The sequence below is a fragment of the Metopolophium dirhodum genome, chromosome 4, assembly GCF_019925205.1.
Source record: "Metopolophium dirhodum isolate CAU chromosome 4, ASM1992520v1, whole genome shotgun sequence".
Classification (NCBI taxonomy): domain Eukaryota; kingdom Metazoa; phylum Arthropoda; class Insecta; order Hemiptera; family Aphididae; genus Metopolophium; species Metopolophium dirhodum.
In genome coordinates this window covers 5394386-5409707 of record NC_083563.1, presented here as the reverse complement: position 1 = coordinate 5409707, position 15322 = coordinate 5394386, and the positions used below count along the sequence as shown (strand labels likewise).

The window sequence follows — 15322 nt, the reverse complement described above, 5'->3', positions numbered from 1 at the left end:
TCTTTGATTTATGGATATAATATTATTTGTATGTAAAATATAAGGTGACACAAGAGTTATGTATATAGTTTACTCATAAATACATAAATAATATTATAAAAGATTGTGACGTATCAATAATAAAATGCATCATTTAAAGTTAAATGCTAAGCATAATTATAAGTAATATTGCAATGAACCTAGCTCAGGTCATAATAAATATCTATCTGTATCATTTTATACAGTGCATATACCATATATATAACAATATATTAATCAAAAAAATTAAAGATTATAATATTTTTTATCAGTACCTTCTAGATTTTTAAATCTACAGATTTTCTAAAATTATATTTTGAATTTTAGAGATAGGTATAGTAAAAAATAACCTAATGCAATCTAATTTTACAAAATAAATAAATTAAAACATTTCTATATAAGAAATATCAATAAGATATATTTATTTAATATTCAATGTAGGTATTTTTGATTAAAATATTATAAGCATTTAAATTTGTGTATTTTTTTTTATGAAACTTTTCTTATTATTAGTTTATATTATTTTCGAACTATATTTAGCAGATGTTAAGACAAATGTAAAAATAAAAGTAGAATTATTTTTTTACATTCTAATTTATTTATGCTTAATAGTATCTAAAATTACCTTGTCTCGAGTAAACTATATACGTGAATAATTTGATTTATTCGAATAAATCACGATGAAATAACAATACATATTTCGACTCTAAACCACCTGTTTGGCTGTTTATTTATATATTATAAATACATTTACAGTATACACTCACGCTATACATTTATGTTATTTTGTGTACAATAGAATAAAAGAAAAAGAAATGAAAAAATATTTGATAATGTGTATCATGCGTGTATGGGTGTACAATATAATGACAGCAATGTGTACGCGGCGTTTTGGTAGAGGTGGGTCCGAACACCTTCGTCGAAAACCACTGCAGCGTCCAGCAGTCTGAGGCCAAAAATATGAAAGGAACAAAATGTAATTATCGGTTGTGGAGGACCGCAAATTACCCAGGACAGACGTAAAAGTACTCACACATCGCACAATGGTGTAAATAATTATTACCGTACGTACAATCCGAATTTCCCACCTCTAGAATCGTGGATTATTGTAATCATTCGGACGAAGTCATTGTTTTTTTGTTTTTTTTTTTTCATTTTTTCCTTCCCTCCCCATTCCGACATACGTGACGGTTCCCTTCATTACTCGTCGTGACCGATACGCAGGTGTACGATACGGAATTACCGATGTACGTTTTGGAGATAATAAATGCTCTTCTGTAGTATTATAGGTACTGCAGGTATAGGTGTATATGTGTATATAATATGCGCATATGTTTATAGGATCGAACCAAATAATAGATGTGTGTGCCGTTAAAACAGTTTTCTAACATGCTCCTACCATTGGTACATTATATTAATCATTATATATGTATTTGCCCATTAAATATAAACTCTATTTCTTTTTCACGGACAAATTTGGTATTATATATTTTTAACTCCGGGTTGAATTTAATTGCGTAACTATATTTATTAAATATTATTGAAATTATTTTCCATCTAATGATAGAGTAACGTTAAAATATTTTATGTATATTATTTATTATGGTACTTCTTAGTTGTATTTAAAACAAATGTATAATTTACAATTTGAAATTTATAACCTTAGATCATATATATTTTTCTATTTAGGAACACATAAAAAGATCAATTTTCGTGAGAATAGTGTTCGTAGAGCCGAATATTTCTTTGATATTATCTACTTAAAATTTTTGACTTAGAAGTGCAAAGTATCTAAAATTCGTTGACTGAAACTTACTTGAATATTCACTCATATCGATAGTTGATAAAAGATAATAGGAATTCCTTAATACTATCCATGGTCACTAATAGCATATTATTAAAACAAAAATAACTGGTTTCATAATTACTGTTTAAAATTAAATACACGCACAGACACAATAAAGACTTTAAGTTATGCAATTTATTATACATCTACAACTCGCGAAATATACACTTTGATTTTCTAACTGCATACCTAGTGCATACTTTAGTTTTTAGGAATCACTCTGTCTTAAGTTACACATTGTTTTAAGTCCTTAGAAATTCAATTTAGTCATTAACAAAAGTAGTTTTACATTTTTTCAAAATTAAAATACTTAAATCAGTTATGAAAACGAAAATGAAAAAAATGTTACTGAATATTATCTTTTAGATACTTAATGATTTCTAAAGTTTGAATTTACAAAAAATGTTTGAACTAGTATTCTAAGTAGGTATAATAAATCATAAATGTATAATATAATATATTCAATAGCATATTAAATAAACGAATACATTAAATTCGTTAAATATCCGCTATATTTAAAGAGTCTAATAGACATTGCCATTTTACCTATAAATATGTTTTGGTACAAACACGATAGAAACAAATGGACTCCGACAGCATGGAAAGAGATTATGTCTTGCCATATAATAGATTATTATAATAATTATTAGTAATAATATTGTTCCAGCAACTGTTTACAAGATATTATAAAATTCACCAATCAATCATATTTTCTGTTGCGACTTGCGATCGTGAGGAAATCGATCGTACGTTGTAGGATTCCCAGAACCAGCATCCTAGATGTCTATACCAGATAGTACATGCACATTCACACGTACCTATACCTACCTATACATATTATTATTATAGTATCATAATAATACATTGTATAGTATAAAATGTTAAAACCATTATAATATAATGATTCTGTCACGCACCAGAAATAAAACAGTTGTTATAAATATATTTAAAAAAAATAAAAATAATAATAAAAAAAATATTGTTCGCCGTGTTTGTTCACTGCGAATAATAATTCATATCGCGATTATAATATTATTCTGCCATTGACAAACTACGGTATTATACGTGTTTACGCGCTAGTTTCAGTTTAAATAACAAACATGACACATCACATATAATATCAGTCAAGCCAAGCAGTTGCACGCATGTGACCCGATGAATTGCATGTAGAATGCGAATTAGTATGCACACGGCACAGGTCTGAAGTTTCTATTTTGATTGGGCTACCTAGTACTGTTTTCGTCGTTAGTATATTGACGAATTAAAACACCATCATATTATTATTGCAATATTTTGATAGCTTACAAAACTTGGCTTCTAAAATTGCCCATCCGTTAAGATGCAAGTTCTGTATACAATTTACGTTACAATTTTACTGTTATAATATCATATGTTATAAATCAGGCATTTATGTACCTTATTTAGATTTGTACATACGGACTGTTACTTGTTCTTATATATATATATAAATTTGATTTTTTCAAAATAAGCAAAAGTTTATGATCAAAAACTCAAAAGCTTATTTTTATATTCTAAAATTGAAGTATTGAATTACTTTGAAAATTTTTTTCAAGCTATTATTAAATGTATTTCATATTATTACGAATCAAATATAACATATGTACTATCATTATGTAGGTAGTCCTACTTATTATACATACACATCAATTCTGATTGTTTAATTACAAATAATATAAAATTACGTTTAAATTATAAATCCAATGATACTTATATGATATTAGTATATACCGTCAATAGATTAGTGTAACAAGTAACAACTCAAATATATATATATATATATTAGTTATTAAACGTTACGTTCTTACAAACTCACTTGGGAAGTATTTAGGTACCAATTTACTGTTGTATAATATGTTTTATACACATTTTACACTATTGTAGAAAATAATTCCATACAGCGTTTATAAGTAGAATACTATGCATAATACGATATAATACATTTGTATTAAAAAAATTCGCTTCTCTGCCTTAAGTACAACAACACATTAAAGGGGGTGACCGAAATAAACTATTTTTTTTTTTTTTTTATTACTTTAAAGCCTCAACAACTAAGGTTATTAGGAAATATACTATTATATTATATTATACGTTATATACGTAATATTTAAGATAATTTTTTTCTGTCGTCGTTTGTGATATTGTATACATAATAATATAATGTACGTTATCTGGATGATTATGATAATTATGTGTATAGGTCTTCCGCACTCTGTCGCAAATGCTATAATATGATGTATACACCGCGGCAGAGGAGTTAAGAATTTGCAATGGCACTGATATTATACGGGACTGACAACAACGGACGGACAAGCCCTATAAACAGACGCGTCTGCTTGGGACCAGTTTTCGAGTCTCGTTTTTCCGTAATGGTCTATTCGCTTCGTGTCTGGATAAAAAACCGTCGTGGTTACAATATGACTACACATATATATATATATGTGTGTACAAAACGCTATAAAACGCTACCTACCTATCTTTTTTTTCTTTCTTATATTTTCTTATTTACCTCGAATTTTTCTTGCCTATTTTTTTCCCCCGGCTTACGACATCCCAAATAGGGCCTGATCGTGTTAATTATCTGTACCTGAGGTACGGACGGGAGTAATTAAAAATCCGTGACGCGACATAATTGAAATTTAATCGGATAAACAATGGCCAGACAACAGTCATCATACGCATTAGACACGAGTCCAATAAAGAATCGACTGATACTCCTCAATTTTTTTTCAGTCTTTCTACGTCAGAAAAAAAAAACGGAAAGAGGTATGCAATTTATGTAACATTACCATTTGTGGGACCCAAAAGCCTGTAGGCAATCGACATGTTAAAATAGTATTCATAAAGAAATGTGTACGTTTTTTTTTGTACTTTAAAATTTTTTGAGGTCACCTAGTTTGACCATACAATGGGCTGAGACATATTTGTGTCTTCCTGACGCTTTGATGAACTGATATAGTGACAAGTATAAGATTAAAAATACATAAGACGAGTTTATTCGGTTCATAAACAGTCGTTAAAACTAACGCTTACAAATCCAGACAAATATTTCATTAAAGTTGGAATTTGTAATTTTGCACACTAAAACAACCTATACAGTATTAGTATAATAAAGGTACCTACGCCATTAAATTGTCATTTGTAAGTGCATACTAAAAAAAAAATAATTGAACAATGCTATATAGGTACTGCTATACAATTGTGTAGGCGTCGACTTATTTTTCGGTCGTATAATATTTATAAATAGTACTTACCTATATATTAGTATATACATATATCAAATACAAATATAGTTATTAATTCATGTCAGTGTTTGCAAATAAATATTTTTTTTAACATTTAAATTCAATGAAAATCATTTATTTATTTTATTAGAAGGTGCTTGAATACAATTGCAGTTAAATTGTCTTATAAATGCTAATTATGTGTCCAAATAATGCTGTTGGGTGTGGTTTGACCCCTATGATCCTATATGTTATTTCAATAAAAATGTATTAAAAAATATTTAGAGGTTAATAATAACTGTAGGTAGATACATAGGCGAAAATCCATTAAAATTTCAGGGTGGCTAACATTATTAAAATCAATGGGAGCGGGGGGACTTCGATCCTACAAAACTAAAAAAGGAGTGGGCTTGACATACTTTGGGGGGCTAAGCCCCTTCAACCCCCTCCCAATCCCGTATTCCGCCAATGGGTTAGGTTAGGTTAGGTTACCTACCTATTATACATGTAGACATTTTAAAAACTGTTGCTAAAAACTTCCTTCACTTAATATATACATATATATTGCAGATAACACTTATCCTTTTGAGCATATCTAGGCTTAAGTTTAGTTTTATATTTGATATAATTGTCTCTATTAGCGTATTATTCTATTCTGTATACAATTTTTAATATGCACTTGATTTTTATATTTTCTATATCACTGTATCGACTTATTTTATATTAATGTGATTTTATTACTGTTTCTGTATATCCCATACTGTATAAGCACTATAAGGATATGTTATGTCCGTTAAATTAATAATAAATAAATGAAATATATAATGTATATTCTACAAAATGTCAAGTACAATATTTATAAATATTTCAAATATGACTTTTTTTTTATTGCTATATTTCTTACAATTACATATTTATTCCGAAAACTAAACAAAGTTATATAATCCCACACAGCATTTGTCAATCAAAACAATTGTATAAATATTTAATTTGAATTGGATTTAAGATATTTAAATTTAAAAGTTAATTAATTATTGATAAAATATTTTATTTTTTACGCTGTAACCAAAACATTGTATAGTTATGAATAAATATTGGCTCAACAATATTTAATTTTTAATGATGATTAAAAATTGAATAAATCTTAAAACTCATAATTTATTCAATCTTTATTATTAATATTCTATCTATATTTTCTATTCATTGAATAAAATATATTTTATTTCCAATAGTAATTGGAAATTAAATGTATCTTATAATGTAACATTAAATAACTTAACTATATTAATATTTATTTTTTGTTAATACTCATAATTTATTCAATATTTATAATTATTATTCTATTTTTATATTTTATTCATCGAATAAAATATATATTATTTTCAATGCAAATCGCAAATTGAATGCAACTTGAAATGTAACATGAAATACATTTCCTAAAAAAATATGTATTTATAATCTTTAAAAAGTATATTATAATTTTATTTTTATCTTCATTATAATAATAATAAATAATAATATATAATAGCGATTACAACTATACATTATATAGAACCGAGCGAACATGATATTTTATGATTTTGTAATTTTGTGTATATAATAATTTTATATTGACATGTATGTGAATGCTCAATAATGCATATAATATTCTATGGTATAATATAATATTAGGTACCTAATTGCAATTAAAAAGCATATATAGTTGCTGTAATAGTTTGGTGGATATATATTTTGAACTTAAATATACACGCGTTATAATTAATAGGTACTTATAATAGACTTATACCCTTTTACACACCCACCGACAATATATGTATATTATATATTAACAAATAGAATGCGAAACTCATAGAATGTGCAGACGTAGCGGATATGTATAGCGAATATAGAATTATTCATCAATCACTATTAATATAATGCACTTAGAACTAATAGTGCCTAATAAGACGTTATTTTAATTAACTTATTCAATAAGACATAATGCACTGCATAGACGATAGACCTATAATAAACTAATGGACATCGCATAGATGTTTTGGCCGTTACTGTGTGCCGAAACATTATTTATATAACCCAAAACATGCTTTTTCTCTCTTATATGTTCAATGCTCATATGTTATGTTGTTTGGATTAACCATGGGCCATGGCAGGACGTTAGCTTACAGGTCTATGATGCATTGTATAATCTGCTGATACGACTCAATAGTACTAATAATTATTATGTCGAAAAATATCCTTAATATGGCTCAAGAACGTGGTCTATAGTCTGTCACTACAATAGTACAATAATTTACAAAATTGCTACGACCTAAAAGGATTGAAAATCGTAAACAATTAAAACTGTCATCATTTAGTACCAGCTTATGATAATAGCTACATACCCAGTGCGTATTATATTATTATTGTTACCGAGTAAAATCGCCGATAAAATGAATATTTTTATAACCGTTATCTGTGTGTAAAACCAATATTATTCTATATGTTTAGACATGGAAATTGTTGATAAAGAGTGAAGTGCGGGGTACGCGTTGCACACCATATCGCGTAGTTGCGTATTTTCTTTTTAGTTATTATTTATTATTCCATGTCTTGCACTATTTTCAACTAATTTGTCTACAACTGTCGTCTGGTACGGATTATTGTATTAATACGACGAAAACCGTTTACGCCGTTGTTACGCTTCAGATTTGGTAAGTGACATAATATAAATTATACATAATATTATTATATATGAATATAGTGGTACCGATAGGCACTAACACTAAACCATTTTATGAATCTTCTGTTTTTTTTTTGTAATTAAGCTTCCGTGTTATTGCCAATTTCACTGTTGATATACTAGCTGTTACGACTGTCGACTGTACGTATTATTAACTTCTTGTCTTTGTCACTATACTGTCATTAATCTAAGTATGTCAAACAATAAAAATATTAGTAGGTCTACTAAACGTAGACGATTTTTGGAGGATCTGGAAATGGTAGATTATCTGTATGACAATGATAAAAATGTAGAATGTGAACTACAACCAAGTACATCATATGAAGTAGATTATAATTTAGCCAATGAAAATACTAATTTATCCGTATCAAATGCCAATAAACTATTTACCGACATTAAATTACCAGGTAGTCCAATCTCATGTGATGGGTTTTCAATTAATTCTTTAAATGAAGCAGATAATGAATTTGAAAATGATTTATTTTCTTCAGATTCTGATTTTGACGAGGATTTTGATACCAATGATCAACTTAAAATTAGTTGTTCGTTTGATATGTATGAGGACGAAGATTGTATTTTAAAATCATTAGCAAAATGGGCAGTAGCTCATAACATCACTCTCAATTCTTTGTCTTCATTACTGAAAGTATTAAAATGTCATAAATGTTTTAAAGATATCCCAGTTGATGCTAGAACTGTATTAAAAACAGATAAACCTAATCAATGTAATGATATTCAAATTGTGTCACCTGGTTTATATTACCATTTTGGGGTTTCTAATGGCTTAAATTCTCTTGGTGATATGCTGGTGCATTTTGATGATGTAATTAAAATTGTAATAGGAATTGACGGATTACCCCTTACAAAAAGTTCCTCAAGTACATTTTGGCCAATTTTAGGATATGCTCGATACCCAGCTATTAATCCTTATAGTCAACATAATATATTTATTATAGGGTTGTACTGGGGAAAAGAAAAACCTCAATCTTGTAATGATTATTTAAAATATTTGGTGTCTGAACTTAAAGATTTGTATACAAATGGCATGCAAACAAAGTTTGGTAAAAAAATTGTGATAGTTGATACTTTTTGTTGTGACTGCCCCGCTAAGAGTTTCATTTTATCTGTAAAAGGACACGCTGGTTATTCATCCTGTATAAGATGTAGAATAGAAGGAGAACGTATAAACAATACAACATGTTTTTTGGAAACCAACTTTTCTAAAAGAACTCATTCGGATTTCTTAAATCGTGTGGATGATGATCACCATATCACTTCTACTGTTTCTATACTTACTGAAATACCAGGTATAAATATAGTTGAAGATTTCAGTCTTGACTATATGCATTTGGTATGTTTGGGGGTTATGAAAAAGATGCTATTACTCTGGTTAGGTGTATCAAAAAATGCTCCTGTCAATGTCCGTATTCCAAGTCGAAGTGTTAACAATATTTCAAAGCATTTATTGTTATTGAATACCTTAGTACCGAGTGATTTTTCAAGAAAATGTAGAGGGTTAAATGAAATTTGCCGGTTTAAAGCAACTGAGTTTAGATTATTTTTATTATATACAGGACCTGTGGTCTTAAAAGATATTTTAAATAATGAATGTTATTTTCATTTTTTGTGTTTGCACATCAGTTTTAGGGTTCTCTTATGTCCTGGTAGTTCTGACAAGTTAGTGAATTTCAGTGAAAAACTTATTAAATACTTTGTTGAAAATTTTAGTAAAATATATGGTCCTCAGTTTATTTCTCATAATGTGCATGGATTATTGCACATTGTTGACGATTATAAAAAATTTAAGTCGCTTGAAGAGTGTTCATGTTTTCCTTTTGAGAATTACATGAAAGTTTTAAAAAAAATGGTCCGAAAGCATGAAAAACCACTTGAACAAGTTATTAAACGTTACCATGAATCTTTATTCTTTAACCAACCAATTGTTTTGAATTCTCAAAAAAAAATAATTTATAAAAAACCTTACAGTTATGGACCTTCAGTATTTGAGCACTTAACCGTTCCACATTTCCAGATAGTTTTTAAAAATAATATTAAAATAAATATTAAGTCTTCATCTGACAGCTATATTGGGTTCACAGATGAAACAGGTCTTAAAATTTTTAAGGTTTTTAATATATGTCGTGATTCTATGACAGAAAAAAATGTTTTTGTAGTTAAGCATTTTGAAACTATTGGCATTTTTTTTGATAAACCCATCAGTAGTCTTAAATTAGGTATTGCTGTGGTGAACAATTTATCAGAATTTTATTCCACCATAGACATTGAGAATACTGAATTCGTAAAATATATGATATTGACTAGTAATAGTAATGTAAATGTTGCATACCCTATTTTACATTCATTTAATGTTTGAATTACTGACAGTTTATTGATATATATGTTAATACATTTTTTTGTACCTGTTTATTATTTAATATTTATTTTTTATTGTTTATATGTTTTATTATTATATTAATTTATGTTAGTCATTTATTGTAATTGTATTTAATAGTGTATATGTTTTGGTATAGTGTAAAATAAAGATGACTCAATATTTGGTTGTTGAATTTTATGAAGACAATTCAATAGAAGCTGTTCCAGCTAACTGGTTTAAAAAAAAAGAAGGCACGTGCGCATGGCCTAATACCAAAAATGCCAATGCATTAAAAAAATGTGTTGAACTAAAAAGCATTCCTAATGATGTTGAATACAGTTATCATTTGGCCAAAGTCTTGAAAATATCTGGTAAAATAGGTTATTTGTGTAACATATAATTTAGTTAATATACATTTATGTATGCTACATTGTGTTGTGCTGTATCATATTATAATATAAGTCCTTTTTAAGTTATATATATATTGTAGCTGATTATTGTTAGTATATACACTATTGACTATATGCATTATTACATGTTAACATATATCATAATATTTCAGATTCATTATATAAAGCTCGGAAAATGGTAAAAAAAGGATTAACTAACATGTACATTTCATCTACTGATGATGATGTTTTATTGAAATCCAAACGAAGAACTGATAAAACGGCAGTATCAAATGTTTCAACCTTGTGTCCTATATTTTCAGGTACCTATATATATCATAAAAATATAAACATATGTTATATGATCAAATCTATATACTTAGACTATTATTTTTTAACTTAGAGTCTGATGATGGTAACTGTAGTGATGAGAACATCAAAGGTGGCAAAAAAGGTACAATAAGAACATTACTAAACGGATGGTCACCATCTCCAAAAAAAGTGAAATGTATGTTATATAATATATGTATATATATATCATATTTTTATTAGCCAGTAAAATTATATCTAATAACTTTCATTGTTAATATGTTTAATTACTTAAATATGGTTTATTTATATTTAATTTATGAAGTGCTGAAAAATCTACAAGCTAATAGTACTCTTACAAAATCTGCAGATGGTCGTTATGCTTCAAAGTCATCAATTGTGAAACAATTATCTTTTACTGATAATAATACATCTATTCATGATACCTCCAAGAACAAAAATTATATGGGTAAATGTTTTAAAATAATTTCATATATAATTTGTATAGTAGTATGATGGGCAGGCAAATCAAATATTGTTTTATCTATTGATAATATATATATTGTTGTCATTGTTTTTTTTTTACATTAAGTGGTTGTAGCTTCTATAATTTTTCTATGGTAAGAATTTTAGCCTGTAGTTATAGCAAAAATATATAATTTTATATATTTATTTTTTATATAGTTGATCAGACAAATCTTGAACATGATTATCTTGATAAAAACTTAAATAATAAAGGTATTGAAACTATCAATAATGAGATAAAATCAACTGATCTTGAAATTGGTAATTTCTTCATGCAATTTTATTTTAACTACCTATATATATAAACAATGAAAAAAGTTAATATTTCTAATACGATATAATAGCTGATAATGGAAGCTCAGAAGTTATGCAGAGACACCTAGCCGAGACACCTCAATATGCCAGCAATCAATTACAATCAACCAGAACTCCAGAAATTTCTAATTCTGTATCAGTTTCAAAGGGTTAGTGTAATAAATAAAATAATATTAATTGTAAAACATCCATTTCATTATTACTTAATACTTTAACTGCACATAATAATATATAATAGTTAACCATTTATTTTAGTTAATGCATATTATTGTTTCAAATATAGGATATAGTTATATTGAAATGAAACTTTCATATAGGTAACTATAGTTTTATTTCTTATACAATCACCAAAGCTCCCATTACTTGATTTTTGCTATGAATTATGATAATATATACCATATAAATTTGGTTAAAGTAAATTAAAACTTACATTTATTATTACTCTACATTTTGAATATCTATAGGGTTCTGTACAACAATTTACAAAACTATACTAAAATAAGCATTTTAAACTGGATTTTTATTTTATTGTATTTAATATATTAAATTATTTATATTATTAATATAATTATTGTGCACAATTAAAGTTATGGTAATCTTATATATTTTATGCAATATGTTAATTATAATTATTAAATTAATTAATATTTATGGGATACTATAACAAATATATAATTATATATATAACCTGCTATATAATATACACCTGCTACATTTTAGTATTTTTCAATATTAATTCATTTTTTATCACTAATAATAAATATATTTGTATATTCAAAATAATACCTAACAATATATTAAAAATATTAAAAAATGTAAATCGATAATATTTTTTTTATTTTGATCAGGAACTACAGAATTTGAAAAAGAAGTGCTTCATAGGCTTTCATTTTTAAAATTTGAATTAAAGCGAGTAGTAAATAACCAAAGAGATATGGCCCAAAGACTGGAGATAATAGAAACTAGACTTGAAAATATTCCATCATATGACATTTCCAATATTAACAACAATGAATCATCTTCTTTAATTGATAAAGATTTCAATATACCTCTTGACAATATAATTGATCTTGAAATCTTTGAAGAAAAAATTTCTGGCAGTAAGGAATTCCGTACTCAGTTGGTAAGAAATTATATAATATGCTGTTGGGTAACCGGTATTTTAATCTATTTAGTACTAATGTACTATGTATAAAGAAAATGTTCCTTTTATTTGTATGTATACTAATTTTTTAGGTAAATGAACTTTCATACATCGGCGGTAAACATGTCAAGGCAATGGTCAAACGGGTGATGGGAAAATTATTTAAAGACGAATTATTAAAAGATTTCTCATACACCGGTAAAAAAGGCAAAAAAAAATTTTGCAGTCTGGGTTGTACTTCTGTGATTTTCGGTATGATATAATTGTATTACTATTATATAATATAGTTATTAATATTATTTTAATCAGAAATAATGAGATTTTGCAGCTTTATAGAGCTAAAATACCCAAACATCCTAAATATATTTGGTACCCATAATTATTCATTTTAAATATTTTTTAGATGCTGTTAAGAAGCAAAATAAATTTAAACATTCATCTCAAAATGAAATGGAGGATATCATCAAATATGTTCTCGCTCAAGCCCCGTTTAATTTAAAAAGAATTTCTGATAAGAATAATTTCTCTTCTTAAATTGCTTTTTTTAATAGTTGAAGAATTTAATTTTTTTTTTTTTGTTTTGATATATATCTACTTAATATATTATATATTATAAGGTAATAAAATTCTCACAAGCTGTGATAAAATTTAAAAATATTTTATTTTATATAATTTAAATTAATATAACATATATATTATTTAGGTAGTAACATATTCTCACAAGATGTGATTAAATTTAAAAATATTTTGTTTTATACCTATAATATTATAAATAATATATAATAATATATATTATATACAATATGTATGTGTTATTTATGTAATAAGATTCTCATAAGCTATGATTAAATTTAAAACTATTTTGTTTGTATAATTTAAATTAATATACAAATATATATATTTTATTTATGTAGTATTACACATTCTCACAAGCTGTGATAAATTTAAAAATATTTTAAATTTGCTTTTTTAATAGTTGAAATTTTTTTTTGTTTTGATATGTAATGTATAATGTAATCAAATTCGCACAAGCTTGCTATGATTAAAGTTAATAATATTTTGTTTTATATAATTCAAATTAATATATATATTATTTATAATGATTCATATGACTTAAAAAAAGGTAAATGATTTATTATAATATATTATGTTTATTTATATCATAATACCTATTTATATTATTATGTACTATACATAATAACAATATACCTAGTTATACTAATATTTGTATGAAAATAAATAGTTTCACATACATAAAATGTGTTAAATGACTTCATTTTATTTTACCTAATATTTTGCCTATTATATATTTGACCATGTAGATAATTTATATGATATAGTTAAAATTTTAGATTTTAATAATAAAAGTATAGTAGCTTCAAGAAAATTATTTTTTTATTTTTATTAATTTGGAATAATATAGTTATTGTTGATTATAAATAAATCTCTATTAATTGTTTAATTTTTAATTTTTAATGAACATTAGTCGATAATAACAATTAAATATTTGTTTAGAAATATTTATCGCAAAACTCCAAATGGTTCAAACGTAGTTTATTAAATATTGATAAAATATTTAAAAATTTTTAATCAATAAAAATTAAATATTTATTATTCATCAAGATTTTTTATCAAATATTTATTGTACACAAAATAAATATATGTATGTTGTGTGGGATGGTTTAAATAAAAAACCGATAGCGTGGAATCGGGAAGATAAGCTTGTACTTTTTCAATGGCCATCCATAGGTTGAAAATATCAGGTAATGGTTTACGGCGTGTTAAACTGTGTGTTAACGGTTCTTTCTAAGCGCGTATATGGGGTGTCTAATGGATCCGAGCAAAGGCCATTTTTGTGTTCAAGTATGGAATAAAATTTTAAGACCAAATAGCTAGGTACTTCCTTGATACACATCGGTTATCTCTTAGAATTACATTTATGGTCTAGCTGTGATGTCTATATATATCTACCTACATCGTGTCTACTCGTTAAAATTTAAACGTTATAATATTACTGCAAACGTGTAGGTAAACAACTATTGGAATCCCACAAAAGATTTTTTATTAACATTTTGTCAAAAAATACTAGAATGAACAGTGTACCTACACTATTTTTTTGTTTGTTTAAATGAAAAATCATGAACTATAGAAAAAAAAGACCTTAATAAATGTCCTTGATTAAAGAAGAAAAAACGTAATACTCTGTATATAGCCTGGCGAATTTGACTGCGTAATTTAATAGCTACTGGTGTGAAGTAATTTATCGGCATTCGACGACAATATTTATAACATATGCCATTACCCGTACACGACTACTTTGAAAGAATTAACCAACAAAACACGATAGTTACGTCTGGACACAAGATTTCAATTAAAACGAACATGATGCCTACTGCATCGGCCTGTATATATGTGCCATTTATGTTTGTGATAATGAGTTA

The 15322-nt window shown here is 26.4% G+C and overlaps 2 protein-coding genes across 4 annotated transcripts in view; one reads left to right on the top strand and one right to left on the bottom strand.

Moving 5' to 3' along the window:
• Window positions 1-15322, bottom strand: part of LOC132942962 (protein trachealess) — a 136477-nt gene that overhangs the window by 108686 nt on the left and 12469 nt on the right. The window lies entirely within an intron of this gene.
• Window positions 6867-13736, top strand: LOC132943107 (uncharacterized). Of its 3 annotated transcripts, none has more exons than XM_061011916.1 (10): window positions 6867-7796; window positions 10357-10570; window positions 10762-10911; window positions 10992-11096; window positions 11223-11366; window positions 11582-11683; window positions 11767-11886; window positions 12586-12860; window positions 12974-13133; window positions 13285-13736. In XM_061011916.1, exons 2-10 carry the CDS (start codon window positions 10369-10371, stop codon window positions 13413-13415), a joined length of 1389 nt encoding a protein of 462 aa, XP_060867899.1. In that variant the 5' UTR covers window positions 6867-7796; window positions 10357-10368; the 3' UTR covers window positions 13416-13736. The 3 variants fall into 3 exon arrangements, with proteins under 3 accessions (XP_060867899.1, XP_060867900.1, XP_060867901.1); XM_061011917.1 differs by lacking the exon at window positions 6867-7796 and adding an exon at window positions 7959-7966; XM_061011918.1 differs by lacking the exon at window positions 6867-7796 and having other exon boundaries at window positions 10224-10570; window positions 11268-11366.

What these genes read in the sequence shown, in the direction of transcription:
- LOC132943107 (XM_061011916.1), top strand. Translation starts at nt 10,369, where the DNA reads ATGACTCAATATTTGGTTGTTGAATTTTATGAAGACAATTCAATAGAA. An exon ending in TTCTGTATCAGTTTCAAAGG is followed by an intron (nt 11,887 to 12,585) that starts GTTAGTGTAATA and finishes TATTTTGATCAG; the next exon opens with GAACTACAGAATTTGAAAAA. An exon ending in TTGTACTTCTGTGATTTTCG is followed by an intron (nt 13,134 to 13,284) that starts GTATGATATAAT and finishes AATATTTTTTAG; the next exon opens with ATGCTGTTAAGAAGCAAAAT.